This window comes from Brassica napus, chromosome A10 (genome assembly GCF_020379485.1).
Source record: "Brassica napus cultivar Da-Ae chromosome A10, Da-Ae, whole genome shotgun sequence".
NCBI lineage: Eukaryota > Viridiplantae > Streptophyta > Magnoliopsida > Brassicales > Brassicaceae > Brassica > Brassica napus.
Genome location: NC_063443.1, coordinates 17,880,688 through 17,894,539, shown reverse-complemented (window position 1 = coordinate 17,894,539; position 13,852 = coordinate 17,880,688). Strand labels below are relative to the sequence as shown.

Here is a 13,852-nt window from a genome sequence, read left to right as displayed (position 1 = left end):
ATTGCTGTTAGAGTGTTTCACATAGTAATTTTTATTTTAGAGAAATAAATATAGATGAGTTGAATTAGCTTTTGTTTCTAGATGCTATTATAGATGTAAAAACTAGAAATGAGTTGGAGATAGTTCTAAATAACAAAACTCACAAGTATCATGGTTTTTTTTTTTTTTTTTTGAAAGAATGTTAAATTAATTCAAACAAAAAGCTGTTTTACACTTTGTGTTACATTGGGATAGAAATTTTTTTTAAACTCAAACCTATCTATAACCTATCTCGTTGCAAACCATAGAACTAAACCTCCCGTGTGCGCTCGGGCGCGGATGGAAGACAGCCTATTACGAACGTTTTTGTCCACCAGCTGAATGAGCTGACTCGGGGATAGTGGACTTTCTCCATGCCGACGTTGATTACGTTCCCTCCATATGGCATACAAAGTTGCTTGGAACACATATCTCACTATGTAAAGCTCTGTTTTGTCTCTGTTTTGATCAATCACCAGCTGTATAATCTGGTCCCACAAGTATCATGGTTGTTGTATACATCTTGTAAAGAACAAAACTCACCTTGTAAAGAATCACGGTTGTATACATTTTGTAAACAACAAAATTCACCTTGTTAAGAATCATGGCTGTATGCATCTTGTACGTAACAAAATATTCACCAACCTATTCCCATATTGAATGTATTTTTATTGTGTGCCGATGGTTTGTTACGCTATTTAGCGTTTTGGTAGGTGGGTCATCTCTTTACTGCTTTCTTTATATATAAACCATCTTAGATGCTTCACCATCACACGCACTTAACACTTTTAAACACATCACCAACTAGTCTTTCTCATACCTATCTATCAAAATGGGTTCTTATTCTACAGCTCAAGAAGAGCCTCAACTAGTAGATACACCTGCCATTGTTCCTTCTCCGTTAGCTCAGGAACCTGACAACGATGTCCCGGCGCCGGGAAACCAGTTTGCTGAGTTCGCCGCCGGATGTTTCTGGGGGGTGGAGCTTGCTTACCAGAGGATCCCTGGCGTGACTGAGACTGAGGTTGGGTACACTCAGGGGATCTCTCACAATCCTTCTTACAAGGATGTCTGCACCAACACAACGAACCATGCAGAGGTTGTCAGGGTTCAGTATGATCCTAATGAGTGCACCTATGAGACTCTTCTTGATTTGTTCTGGTCTAGGCATGATCCCACCACCTTGAATCGTCAGGTAACCAAACTTTTCTTGTTTTTTTTTTTTTTGCTATTCTGAATATTTTGGCTTGTACGGTAATGTAACTTTGTGCTCTTGTCTTAGGGAAAACTTGTGGGAGCTCAGTACCGATCAGGTATATACTTCTACACTCCAGAGCAAGAGAAACTAGCACGTGAGTCTCTTGAGAACCAACAGAAGAAACTGGAGAAGAAGATTGTGAGTGAGATATTACCGGCAAAGAAATTCTACAAAGCTGAAGAATACCATCAGCATTACCTCTCCAAAGGTGAGAAGAGTGGCCATGCACAGTCCCCTGCAAAGAGCTGCAAAGACCCCATCAGCTGCTTTGGCTGAGGAAAAGCCTTTGTTCCTCTTTCCCCAAAACAGAGGTTATGTATGTGTTTGTCTGTGTGTGTGTTGATTTGTAAGTCTCAGTTAGTAATAAAGATGCATGTGTGGGATCATCTCAATTGTGTAACTTGTCTTAGTTTCTCAACTTTGAACTGATGTATGTTTGAATAATTAGTAAGTACCATCATTAGAACCTAAACCTCTTACTTATGTATTTGTGTGTTACGATTCTCTAATTTTCTTGAACGGATGGATGGCCTCGAAACCTTGAAGCTGTGCATGGATCTGCTCCTAATTAAACACTATGGAAATATTGTTGCAGCATCATACATACCACTTTTCCATTCATGATGTGTTATAACCAACATGTCCAAATTTATAAAGTTTTTACGATTTTTGTGAGGTAATTTTTTTTTGTTTTGTAAACTGGCTTTAATCTGAGGTAATTTTCATAGGACACAGCCATCCAATGGCTGACCTCTGTTCTATCAGCTGCATGTAACGCTTTTTGACGTATTGGTTGGAAGGAGAAAAGGCTGCAAAAGGATGAAAAAACACGTGATATTCTATTCACACTACTGAAATTGTAACGTAAATAAAATTGAAGTTCAAACTCTCTGCTAGTCTGGTGCCAGAGCCTGCTGTTGCCACTATCAGCTGTTATGAGACGCCAGAGAGTTAATTTCGTAGTTAATGTTATCTTTTCATTGAATCATTGTACTTCTCTAATTTTCACAAGAATAAATCATTTTCAAACCTTTTTTCTTATATAGTTATTTAAATAATATTTTCGAACTTTAATACAAAGTTCTTGGCAATCTAGATGTACTTACCACTTAATGACGTTTATAAGTAACCATATGAATCATATATTCAGATATATTTTCAAAACTCAAAAGGATATTTGATCTCTGACTAACAAGATAAATATTATAAGATAACAACCGTCACTTGGTTTGATTTTCAATCTTCTAAATTAAATTACCTTTCCATTTTTTTTGGTCAACTTCTAACGAAAACTCATCAAGTCTTTTTGGCTATATTTTCGATGAATATATATTATCGTCTTCAATGTACTTTTTTGAGAAGTTGAATGTGATTTCTGTTAATGTTTTCTCCTTTTTTAATTTATAAAATTTCCAATTTAAATACATATTGTCAACCAAATTACTCGAAAGTCAATTTAAGATTTTGTTTATTTTTCTTTCTTGACAGCTGTTATGAAAATTTATATTCATCATGAAGACATGCTACTTTTTTCTTACCGAAACAATAGAAACACGTATACGAAAACCACTAACGGGTAACGCGTATTCACCTAATATTGAGAAATAATGATTTGCTAAATTGATATGAATTTACAACTGATGGGTAAACAATGAGAAACCGTTCCATGTTTTAGGTCATTAATATTAGACGTGATATATAATCATAAAATTATAATATTAATGAGAAAAATAAACAAAGCAGTATAAGCATCGGATCCAAATTATAAGATACTCAATTAATTTATAAAAGAACAAAAAAAAAACAGGAAGGAATTGATATAAGACACAAGATACAGTGAATATTCACAACGTGTTACTCATTACCTCTTTAACGTGTTTAGCACCTTGATTCAGACTCGACACTCAGTCGCTACATGCATGATGTTGCTTCGTTGGCTCTAAATATAACAGCATGATATTTGGTGATAGTAACACCTTTATATTGGGTAAGTCTTTTTAATTTACACTTGGATATCTGCATGTTGATGTGTTTGTGACTTTTGACAACAAAAACTAAAGTTTCGAGTATTGTCCCTGTTAGTAGTTGGTTAAGGTTTATCTTTGTCTCAAGTAGCCTTAGTTTTTGGCTACATACATCAACCTGAACCTTATGAGTTTAATGACATCACTATCTTATCTGAAAGCTGGATGATAATTTTAGTTTAAAGATACGCATTGGTAGAGTTTACAAGAAAAGGGAAAGTCAGAACAAACTTAAGGGAGCATTAGTTGGTGGTTAACCAATTTTATCCTAATGAAAACCACATCTCTCAAGTTAGCAATATCTTCCCATTTTTATTAAAGATAATGCTTATAACCTGTTGACTAAAACAAAAACAAAAGTTAGTGCTTATAACCCATGGTCAATAACTTTAGATAAAGAAATTATGTTTGATCATTCGTTATGATAATACTATTTATTCACTTTTTCTTAGAACTTATTGAAGTTCTCACTGTAGTTCTCACCAAGTCACCGACGAAACTCATGAGCGTTGAAATCCAACCTAACATGCCTTTGCTTTCTTGCAATCTTTTTTTTTTTTTTTTTTTTTTTGTAACTATTTTCTGTTTTCAGTTTTATATAAAAGTATATATTCCTCCTTATGAGCTTAAATTAGTTGTATATTACTTACCAAATGACTTTATTAATCTAAATCAAACATTGTGTCTCCAATGTGCCAGCCAAAATGGTCCAAATTTAGTGGTTGGCACTAAGATAGATTTGCAAAATTAACAACAAAACCATTGTCAAAGAAAATAATTTCGGTTTGTTTTGTAGTGAGTGAGAACCCAATTAGCATGACTAATGTAAAAGCAAGAATTTATACATAGATTACACATGCCTATATATACATTGTAATTTAATTATTCTATATAAACACCCAAACCGACAGGCAAAAGAGGATACCCAACAAAAAAACAATCCATGTAAATAAATAAAAGTATACACATCTCTCCAATGGATGATCAAATTGAGAAGGTGATTCAAGAACAAGAACCAATGGCCGAGACCATGCCAAATGTTATAACGGCGCTGTCATCTCTCCTACAAAGAGTTTCAGAGACGAACGACGATCTGAGCCGTCCGTTATGGGAGCACCAGAGGATCTCAGCTTTCAGTGCATTGACCAAACCTTCTATATCGATCAGAAGCTATATGAAGAGGATCTTCAAGTACGCAAACTGTAGCGACTCGTGTTACATAGTCGCGTATATATATTTGGACCGGTTCATACAAAAGCAGCCATTTGTGCCTATTGACTCCTTTAATGTCCATAGGCTCATCATCACGAGCGTCTTGGTCTCTGCCAAATTCATGGATGACATGTAAGTTTTCTCAGTGTATACTATCTTTGTATGGTGACTTTGGTCTACGGTAATCACTTTTCTAAAGCATTATTTGAATTTGATAAACTTTAGGTGCTACAATAACGCATATTATGCAAAAATTGGAGGAATAACCACAGAGGAGATGAACTTGTTAGAGCTGGATTTCTTATTTGGAATTGGATTCCAGTTAAATGTGACGTTGTCTACTTACAACAACTATTGTTCTTCACTACAGAGAGAGATGGTTATGAGGAATATGTACTCTCCGCTTTTAGAGCCTTCTTTCTTGACTCTCAAGAGTCTTCAGATCAGTTTGTATGACGAAGATTCACTATCTGTTCATCAGAATAAGCAACTCACAACAGCTGTTTGATACATTAGATCACTTGTGATATTGTGTAACCATGTGCTGAAGGATATGTTACAACATTTTTGAAAACTTTAAAACTCTTTTGGTTGTTACAAAATTTCACGGAAATACAAGATGTAACCGATTTTTGAAATTCCTTAACACTTATATTTACTGATTTTTCACATTTCAGAAACTTGAAATTTAAGTTTCAAGAGCAAGAAAATTTGGGTGTGTTTTTTTTTGGAAGAGTATACAGTATATAAATACACAAAAAGTGAATGTATTTTTGCAGTTTTAAATATTTAGTTAATAGTTTATATGTTATGCACATGAAAGGAGGAAAAATCAAAATAATATTTTTTATTCAATTTGTTAAATTCAATTGATTTGTTTTCTTTTCCATTTCGGAACCTCAATGCTTTTTCAGCAACAATGAAACCAAAAAAGAAAAAACACAGAGAATTGAAACAGAGTATATATGGGGAAATCCCATAGAATTAAGCTTCCCAACCACGCAACTGGGTGGCTCGAGCGACTCGGTTGACTCCAAGGGTGAAAGCTCCCATACGGAGGTTGCAAGAATGAGTATGGCACATAGACTTGATGTTGTGAAAGGCTCGAGTCATGTACTTCTGGAGCTCCAGGTTCACTTTCTCCTCTTCCCACATAAACCCTTGAATGTTCTGCACCCACTCAAAGTAACTCACCGTCACTCCTCCTGCGTTTGCGTATATATCTGGAAGTATAATCACTCCTTTCTTCGACAGAATCTGCCAATAAATACAATTTAAGGATTAGATATCATAAGCGGTTGTAAAGATGGATTGTTATCAATGCTGCTGCTGCATTACCTCATCAGCATCTGGATCAGTTGGATGGTTTGCCGCCTCTATAATGAACTTTGCCTTGACATCTCCAGCATTCTCCCTAACCAAAAAAAATAAAAGAATCAGAAAGTTGTATCTCTCTATGGATTTAACGAGAGAGAGAGTTTGTGTTCATACTTGTTGAGGACACCACCGAGAGCACAAGGAATGAGAACATCACACTCATGGAGCAGCAGCTCCTCAGAGTCCATAGCGTCTCCACCGTTGAAATCCTTGAGACTTCCGGTTGCGTCCTTGTGTTTCAGAAGAGCGTTGATGTCGATGCCTTCAGGGTTTCTCACCGCGCCTGTAATGTCGCTCACCGCAACCACTTTCCCACCTTTCTCGTGGATCAGCTTGGCTGCCCATGTTCCAACATTCCCAAAACCCTGTCATCACAAACACCAAACCAAACCTCTCAACTCTCTGATACAACACTAAGGCTCTTCTACTAGGACCGACGATTTAGTAAAGATTTCAATATAATTAAAAAAAATTGGGGTTTTTTTTAAATAAATTTAAGGACCGATGTCTATGTAATATATTTTCCAAAAATTTGGGAGCCATAAACGAATGTTTCATCTGGTTTTGCCTAGGACCGGCTCTGTTCATCTAGATGTGAGAATAGAGTTTACCTGAACAACAAAGGTCAATCCCTGAATGGATTTGCCGTACTCAGCAAGAAGAGCTTCAGTAGCGTAGACCACACCACGTCCTGTAGCAGCTTCCCTACCAAGAGAACCACCAAGATCCTAACAACAACAAAATGATCCAAACAATCACACACCAACAAAACTTTGGCAATAACAAACATAATCAAGAGCCTTCCTTCCTTCCTTCTTACAATGGGCTTTCCAGTGACAACAGCAGGGGAATGCCCATGAAACTTGGAGTACTCATCAAGAATCCACGCCATGGTCTGAGCATTAGTCCCCATATCAGGAGCAGGCACATCAGTGTGAATACCAATAAGATCATGAATCTTCTGCGTAAAGACACGTGTCAGACGCTCGAGCTCGCTCAAACTCAAGTCGCGAGGGTTGCACCCGATCCCACCTTTAGCTCCACCGTACGGAATGTCCGCGACAGCTGTCTTCCACGTCATCAGCTGAGCTAATGCATTCACTTCATCCGGATCAACCTTCATAAAAAAAAAACCCCAAATTAAAAATAAAAATCAAAACTTTCGAAATTCCCAATCCCTAGATTCGAACCCTGATTGATTCGAACCCAAAAAGAGATCTTTTTGAGAAACCTCGGGATGGTATCTGATGCCTCCCTTCATGGGCCCACGAGCATTGTCGTGCTGGACCCTGAATCCGATGAAGGAGACGAGAGTGCCGTCGTCTTTGGGGATGGTGCACTCGACCTTGATCTCTCTGAAGGGGATCATGAGACTCCTCTCGATCTTCGAGTCCAAGCCGAGGATCCGCGACGCGTGGCGGAAGTTTCTGTTCGTCGCGGCTAAAGCGTTCATGGCTCTGCTGAAATGGAGAAGAGAACGCAACTTATCGAATCAAAGTGATCGAAAAAGGGATTTTGGAATCACTTTGATTTGATAGTTGATGGGAGGAGGAAGGAGAAGGGAAGGAAGTGTATTTGTAGGGGGAAGAGAGAGAGAGAGGGTGATGATTTTGAATCTGAGGCATTGGATATTTTTGACGTCAGACGGAGACGACGACGAACCAGAGAGAAGGCTCTCTTATCCTTGAAAATGACTCTTTTGTCCTTATCTATCTTATTTGGCTTTCTTTTTTTAGCTTTTTCTTTCTTGCCTATTTTCTTTTTGTCTTTTTTTAAGTCAAAACGTATATCCAAGATCTCAGTCAAAATTTCCCAATAAAAATATATTTGAAAAGAACTAAATAAAGAAAATGATAAAATATAGATATGTTTTTTTAAAGGCAAAATAGATATATCTATGTTAAGAATCCATATAAACAAAAAGAAGTTTAATATAACATCTAAAACATGTGATCAAAAACAAGTCAACAATAAAAAAGATTGCGGCTTTAATTTTTGCCATTATAATTTGATTTGCGTTACGAGAAACTATTTATAATGTTTGGGATTCTAAAATAGGAGTGAAAAATATTTTTTACATCGAAAAAAAACATCTAAAACTTGTGTACGTGGGACTCTTGGAAAGGTTGAGGCTGGGACATAATTTTATTTGTTTGACTAGTATTTTTGGATTTCTCTTTTACCAAGTGATTTCTTCTATGCATTATTGCCTACGGAAAAGTTAGTGATAAACAGTAAAACAATATAAAAAAGTTGAAATGAGCGCAACTCATTTTTTCCACGATAACCATGAGGAATAAAAACAAAAGGGTTTTTTACCTTTGATAAACAGTGATGAGAGGGAAAGAATAAAAAATGATTTAAAAAAATTCCACCTGAACTGAACCGAGTGTAACTATGTTTCTCGCTAGAAATTTCATAATAAGAATTGTTTAAATAATTTTCTTTTTTGTCCCTTTTTTAATACATTGTTTTGTTTGATTTTTAATTAATGATTTAAAACTAAGAGTAAAAAACTGAAAATTTTATTTAATATTTGCATTAAAATAGTAAAACGACACTTATAATGAAATATATTGGAAAACCTAAAATGACACTAATATAAAACATAAGGAGTATGTGTTAAATTGTTCAGCGCTCTCAGTTATGAAGCTTGACGTATTTTATTATAATGTAACAAAAATTACACAAGTCTCTACTCTTCCTTTACATACAGAAAGAGAGGACTTTTCAAAACAAATTCAAGAAGAAATAATGCAAGACATTCATTTATACACATGTATTTTCAGCGAAAAAGTAAAGAATAATAGTTATGAGATGGGTGTGGTTTAGTAAGCGGGAGGAGGGAGGAGCCACAAGGAGCCTTTGATGTAGCCGAGGGTAAGGAAACCGTTAGCTTCGTTTTTGTCGATGTCTTGTGTGTGGGCCACTCTTTTCTCTTTGTGTGATCCTGGTCCCGTGCACATGTATTCTCCATAGAACACCGTCCTATCATTCATAATACCAAAAAGTTTTATCTTGTCCCATCACTAAAGTTGGTCTTTTATAGCTTTCTATTAAATTTCTAACACTGCACAATAAATATAATCCTATAGATAATACAAAATGAACTTACTTGTCATTCTCGCGGTTCCTGTTCTCTTGCCATCCGGTTGGGTTGACGACACTGGACATCTCAGTGTAGGCATACACGACCTTAGGGTGGCTCATCCATGCCCTACCCAAATAGATCCCCGTTCCAACTCCAGTAATCTTGCAATGCACGAATGAATAGCCATTCTGCTGGTTTTCACTCTGTCGATTGTGTGCTGTGATCACTCTTAATCCATCTCCAACAGCGTGCAATTGCGTGTTCTATAAATATTAAGAAAAATCTGTTAGTGTAAATGTTAATCATAGTATATATGAGTTAAATAAGATCAAACTAATAAGTAAAGGCATGTTTGTACCAAGTACAAGGAAGCTCCTCTTCCGAAGATAAAATCATAGGTTCCCTCGATGTAACAGTCCTTGAAGAAATGGTTGCCTATATCATCACAAAGAGTGTCTTGAAAACCATAGAATCTGCAGTTGTAGAAAGCCGCTTTATCGCCGTTAATCCTCATAGCGAGCGCTTGTCCTTGTGTTCCTGCTTTCGGCATTGGAGCAGTATTCTATATACATAGAAAAAAACTCATATATATGCATTGGATTAATACTAATATATATATAATATAATCTACTAATGAACCTAAATATTCGTACTTTAACGTGTAAGTTGGCTGCCACAAAATATTTGGCCCAGATGATAAGTGTCGCACTCTCCATGGTTCCGAATTTAGAGGCCGTCCCGTCGAAGGTCAAGTTCGTTTCTGCACCAGGTTTACCCATCAATGTAACGAATGGTCGACCTACGTCGACTGTGACTTTCTCATGGTATACACCAGGAGCCAACTTGATGATAACCCGCTTTGTGTTCCCTATCGGAATGCTCTTGATCGCTTCATTAATTGTCTTAAAATCGCCACCTCCTTCTTGATTCACCTGCATTGAATTTTTATATCATTTCCATTGAAATTTATAATACGCATGGTGATGTGTGTCTAATCAATTCAGTTGAATTGATATGAACACGCTAAAACCGTACCAAATGAGACGACACAAAACCGACCTAAGACATCATGTCAAACCGAACCAAATGATATCCTATTTTGGTCAGGTTTTATATTTCCAAAACAAAGAACTAAAACCGTAAACCTATTTAAGAGGAATAAAATCATACGTTGATGATCTGTGGTGATGCTTCAGCTGCATCCAGGACGGGGTCGAGTGTGCCTCGTCTTGCTGAATAGGGTTGAACGTTGGCCTTGAACCATGCCTCGACTTGGGCTTTGTCTTCTGGAATCGGAGTTATATCGTCGGCTACAACCGCCGGTAAGGCGAAAATAACAAGAAAGGCAATCATGGTAAGAAAAATGTAACCCATCTCTTCCTTTTTTTTAATTTTTATTTTATTTTTTAATATAAAAGAGAAAAAAATATAATATATTAATAAGAAAAAGTGTTATTACTAGTTTTATTAAACTAGTTTTATTTAAAATGGAAGAGATGAAGAAGCCTTGGAAGGACTTTTTATATGCGTTTGGCGTCGTCGATGACCGGTAAGATCTCTCTTTTTTACTATTCTCGTTTGTGGTTTGTACTCATTTAGTATTTTTCGCATTTGATTTTCAAAAACAAAAATTTGGTTTTCGAAAATAGTAATTTCTCACCGCACCTGGTGTGCGATTCATGTGGAAACCAAGTAGCCTTTTTGTTGAATAAACAATATATTTATTTGTATTCTCTTCGCATAATTAACGCTATATAGTTCGGTTATAATAAATCAAGATTTCAAGGTCAATGATAAAAAAATCATGTTATACAATTAATAAAATTATTGTATTTAAATGAATTCTTAATTACCCCTGTAACTAAAATTAAGGGGCTGGTATTGAATACAGAATTTGAATGGAATTAGAATCAAGGCAGTTAATTAAAGTTTGAGTATACTTCGATGGAACTAGGTGTTTTCATGCACCATGTGTAGAAATAAAATTTTTAAATTATATTCATAAATATTTTTTTAAATTTTTTGGTTTTATTATTTGCGTACAATATTTTAATTCTATGTAACTGAGATAAAATAAATTTTTTATTTACATTTATATTTAATAATATATATATATATCTTGGAAATATTTTTAGGGGAATTGCCACTAATATTTTTATTTATTTATTTTGGTTAATATATATTAAATAAATTTCTATAAAATTAAGGGAAAGTTTTGTTATGTATAATTAACAAAACATAAAATTAAATAATATTTCTAAAATTTGTAAATATTAAAAAGAAATAATCATAATATGATTAGAAATTTTTTTTTAAAAAAATGCTAAATTTTTTAAGATTTTTTTAGTAATAAAAATTATAAATTATTTAAATAAAATTAAATAATATTTTCTAAAAATATTATATATTACTATATTTCTAACTTTACTATTTAGTGTTATATTAATGATAATTTATAAGTTATTGCATTATTCTAAAAAGTTACCAAAATTATAAAACAACATTAAATGTTAATGTTCATGTCATAATTAGTCCAAACCATGTCATATTTATTAACATGTCATATCATCATTTTGTTTTCAAAATTAATGCGGTGATGACATATATCAAAATCACTTGGTAAATAATGTATAGGGGATTAGATGATTTCACTAAAATGCATGTAGACGCATACATGAAATAAGAATTGATATAATGTTAATGTCTTACGAACATATATATTAAATATAAAAATTAAACTTTAAATTTCGAACACAGTTAAATATGATCTTCATTATAGTAATATATATATAATAATTAAGGGGAATTGGGACCCCTTGGACAAGATACAGAAGTTATGAATTATTATGAAACCAAAATTACGCAAGTCTCATCTAAGAAGAGAGGACTCTTGGAAAAAAGATAATCAACGCAAATAGTTAAAAATACACCGATTTACACACTCGGTGAATAAGTATATACGTATACTTTTTAGTTTTAAACTAGATTCATATCGAAGCCGAAACAGCGGGAGGTGGGAGAAGCCACTTGGATCCTTCAATGTAGCCGAGGGTAAGGAAACGGTTAGCTACAGTAGGGTCAATCTTTTGTGTGAATGGAACTCTCTTCTCTGTCTGTGATCCTTCTCCTTGGCACTTGTACTCTCCATAGAACACGGTCCTGTCAACAAAAATAAATCCATCTTAAATATCGATCCGGTGCGGCATATATAAAAACCATAATGGCCCAAGTAAGAGCCGGCTCTGAAGACCTTAAACAATTCAGTAAAGATTTTGTAAAAAAGTAATTTATGAAACTATGTTTATATATATATTAACTCAAAAAACTGGAGCCCAAAGTATATGTTTCACTTAGTTATTCCCAAAACCAGCCATGTGTTCGGACTGTTTGGGTCTCATATCACATATTTTTCATGTAACATGAGCATATTGGACTTACTTGTCATGTGCGGCTATCTTGTTTTCTTGCCATCCGGCTGGGTTGACGACGCTGGTCATCTCGGTGTAGGCGTAGACAACCTTAGGGTGGCTCATCCATGCCCTACCCAAATAGATTCCTTCACCAACTCCAGTCACCTTGCAATGCACGAAAGAGTATCCACTCTTCTCGTCTGCGCTCTTTCCCGCATGCGCTGTTATCACTCTAATGCCATCTCCCACCACGTGCAATTGCGTACCCTTAATTAGTACGTATAAGAGACGTCAGACTTCATATTATTACGAATGACTAAGATGACATCATAAGGTGTATTATTGTACGTACCAAGTAAAGAGAGGTCCCACTTCCGAAGATGAAATCGAATGTCCCTTCGACGTAACAATCCTTGAAGAAATGGTTTCCGGTATCGTCACAGATTGTGTCTTGGAATCCGTAGAATTTACAGTTGTAGAACGCAGCCATGTTTCCTGAGATTCTCATAGATAAAGCTTGTGCTCCCTTCATTTTACCATCCGGTGCCGGCGCTGTATTCTAAGTATGCAAAAAAATCTATGTAAGCATTTGTTGATTGGAATATACAATTTTTGACTAGTACCATTAGCATAAAGTTGTAGTAAAAATATATACCTTAACGACGATGTTGACAGCCATGAAATAATCGGATAATATAATGAGTGAGGCACTATCTACGGTTCCATACTTGGCGGCAGTACCGTCGAAAGTAATAACCGGCATGGCCTTGGGATCTCCCATCAATGTAATAAAGGGTTTGTTTCTGTCGATGGTGACCTTCTCTCTGTATTCGCCAGGAGCTATCTTGATGATCACACGCTTTGTGTTCGCTGCAGGAACGCTCTTTATTGCGTCCATTAGTGTTTTGAATTCACCTCCTTTTGGATCCACCTGCGATTACATTATTTCAAAATTTTGTAATTAAATAGTTTTTCAAGGTTTGGTTATTGTTTTTAGGGGAAAATGTTAGGTTTGTTTCATACGGTGATGGTACGTGGCTCAGCCTCAGCCGCTACGAGAGCAGGATCTAAGCCTTTACGCGCAGGCAAAGGCGCGACGTTGGCTTCGAACCACTGCTCCACTTGGACTTTGGCCTCTGGAATTGGTGTTGCATCATCTGCCAACACCATCGGTGTAACAAACACCACCACCAGGGCTAATAATATGGACACGTTTGTGTATCCCATTGTTTTATTTTTTTTATTTTTGTTTTATTAAAAATGAAAATATTTATTGTTTTTTTTGTGTGAATGACTTAACGAGAAGATGGCCGGGCATATATAGTGTTACAGGAATCGGAGAATGTTAAGAGTTTCATTTTGTTTGCTATTATTATATGTGGTTATCCATTTTTGTTTCTCCCTATAGTTTCTCTTAACTTTTTCTTTGTGACCTTTTTTTGGAATATATTTACTTCTTCAA

The 13,852-nt window shown here is 35.5% G+C and overlaps 5 protein-coding genes across 5 annotated transcripts; 2 read left to right on the top strand and 3 right to left on the bottom strand.

The window, feature by feature from the left end:
* The first annotated feature begins 745 nt into the window (after window positions 1-745).
* Window positions 746-1,748, top strand: LOC106446073 (peptide methionine sulfoxide reductase A2). Its single transcript, XM_013887745.3, has 2 exons — window positions 746-1,213; window positions 1,301-1,748. The coding sequence occupies exons 1-2, from the start codon at window positions 851-853 to the stop codon at window positions 1,550-1,552; spliced, it is 615 nt and encodes a 204-aa protein (XP_013743199.2). The 5' UTR covers window positions 746-850; the 3' UTR covers window positions 1,553-1,748.
* Window positions 1,749-4,216: 2,468 nt separating this feature from the next.
* Window positions 4,217-5,221, top strand: LOC106419379 (cyclin-U4-2-like). The gene is made up of 2 exons (XM_013860153.3): window positions 4,217-4,644; window positions 4,738-5,221. The coding sequence occupies exons 1-2, from the start codon at window positions 4,277-4,279 to the stop codon at window positions 5,018-5,020; spliced, it is 651 nt and encodes a 216-aa protein (XP_013715607.2). The 5' UTR covers window positions 4,217-4,276; the 3' UTR covers window positions 5,021-5,221.
* A 121-nt stretch (window positions 5,222-5,342) lies between these two features.
* Window positions 5,343-7,538, bottom strand: LOC106419380 (glutamate dehydrogenase 2). Its single transcript, XM_013860154.3, has 6 exons — window positions 7,121-7,538; window positions 6,710-7,006; window positions 6,501-6,617; window positions 6,004-6,254; window positions 5,851-5,926; window positions 5,343-5,769 (listed from the first exon to the last, which is right to left on the bottom strand). The coding sequence occupies exons 1-6, from the start codon at window positions 7,340-7,342 to the stop codon at window positions 5,497-5,499; spliced, it is 1,236 nt and encodes a 411-aa protein (XP_013715608.1). The 5' UTR covers window positions 7,343-7,538; the 3' UTR covers window positions 5,343-5,496.
* Window positions 7,539-8,507: 969 nt separating this feature from the next.
* On the bottom strand, window positions 8,508-10,467 carry LOC106419381 (probable pectinesterase 49). Its single transcript, XM_013860155.3, has 5 exons — window positions 10,151-10,467; window positions 9,634-9,912; window positions 9,339-9,542; window positions 9,005-9,243; window positions 8,508-8,877 (listed from the first exon to the last, which is right to left on the bottom strand). Exons 1-5 carry the CDS (start codon window positions 10,352-10,354, stop codon window positions 8,718-8,720), a joined length of 1,086 nt encoding a protein of 361 aa, XP_013715609.1. The 5' UTR covers window positions 10,355-10,467; the 3' UTR covers window positions 8,508-8,717.
* A 1,233-nt stretch (window positions 10,468-11,700) lies between these two features.
* On the bottom strand, window positions 11,701-13,675 carry LOC106419383 (pectinesterase PPME1). The gene is made up of 5 exons (XM_013860157.3): window positions 13,414-13,675; window positions 13,046-13,321; window positions 12,743-12,949; window positions 12,419-12,657; window positions 11,701-12,139 (listed from the first exon to the last, which is right to left on the bottom strand). Exons 1-5 carry the CDS (start codon window positions 13,615-13,617, stop codon window positions 11,968-11,970), a joined length of 1,098 nt encoding a protein of 365 aa, XP_013715611.2. The 5' UTR covers window positions 13,618-13,675; the 3' UTR covers window positions 11,701-11,967.
* Between the last annotated feature and the right edge of the window lie 177 nt (window positions 13,676-13,852).

What these genes read in the sequence shown, in the direction of transcription:
- LOC106419380 (XM_013860154.3), bottom strand. Translation starts at nt 7,342, where the DNA reads ATGAACGCTTTAGCCGCGACGAACAGAAACTTCCGCCACGCGTCGCGG. An exon ending in GCATCAGATACCATCCCGAG is followed by an intron (nt 7,007 to 7,120) that starts GTTTCTCAAAAA and finishes TTTTTTATGAAG; the next exon opens with GTTGATCCGGATGAAGTGAA. An exon ending in CTCGGTGGTGTCCTCAACAA is followed by an intron (nt 5,927 to 6,003) that starts GTATGAACACAA and finishes TTTTTTGGTTAG; the next exon opens with GGAGAATGCTGGAGATGTCA.
- LOC106446073 (XM_013887745.3), top strand. Translation starts at nt 851, where the DNA reads ATGGGTTCTTATTCTACAGCTCAAGAAGAGCCTCAACTAGTAGATACA. An exon ending in CCACCACCTTGAATCGTCAG is followed by an intron (nt 1,214 to 1,300) that starts GTAACCAAACTT and finishes CTCTTGTCTTAG; the next exon opens with GGAAAACTTGTGGGAGCTCA.
- LOC106419383 (XM_013860157.3), bottom strand. Translation starts at nt 13,617, where the DNA reads ATGGGATACACAAACGTGTCCATATTATTAGCCCTGGTGGTGGTGTTT. An exon ending in CTGAGCCACGTACCATCACC is followed by an intron (nt 13,322 to 13,413) that starts GTATGAAACAAA and finishes ATGTAATCGCAG; the next exon opens with GTGGATCCAAAAGGAGGTGA. An exon ending in CTGTCAACATCGTCGTTAAG is followed by an intron (nt 12,950 to 13,045) that starts GTATATATTTTT and finishes TTGCATACTTAG; the next exon opens with AATACAGCGCCGGCACCGGA.
- LOC106419379 (XM_013860153.3), top strand. Translation starts at nt 4,277, where the DNA reads ATGGATGATCAAATTGAGAAGGTGATTCAAGAACAAGAACCAATGGCC. An exon ending in GCCAAATTCATGGATGACAT is followed by an intron (nt 4,645 to 4,737) that starts GTAAGTTTTCTC and finishes GATAAACTTTAG; the next exon opens with GTGCTACAATAACGCATATT.
- LOC106419381 (XM_013860155.3), bottom strand. Translation starts at nt 10,354, where the DNA reads ATGGGTTACATTTTTCTTACCATGATTGCCTTTCTTGTTATTTTCGCC. An exon ending in CATCACCACAGATCATCAAC is followed by an intron (nt 9,913 to 10,150) that starts GTATGATTTTAT and finishes AATTCAATGCAG; the next exon opens with GTGAATCAAGAAGGAGGTGG. An exon ending in GAGGAGCTTCCTTGTACTTG is followed by an intron (nt 9,244 to 9,338) that starts GTACAAACATGC and finishes TAATATTTATAG; the next exon opens with AACACGCAATTGCACGCTGT.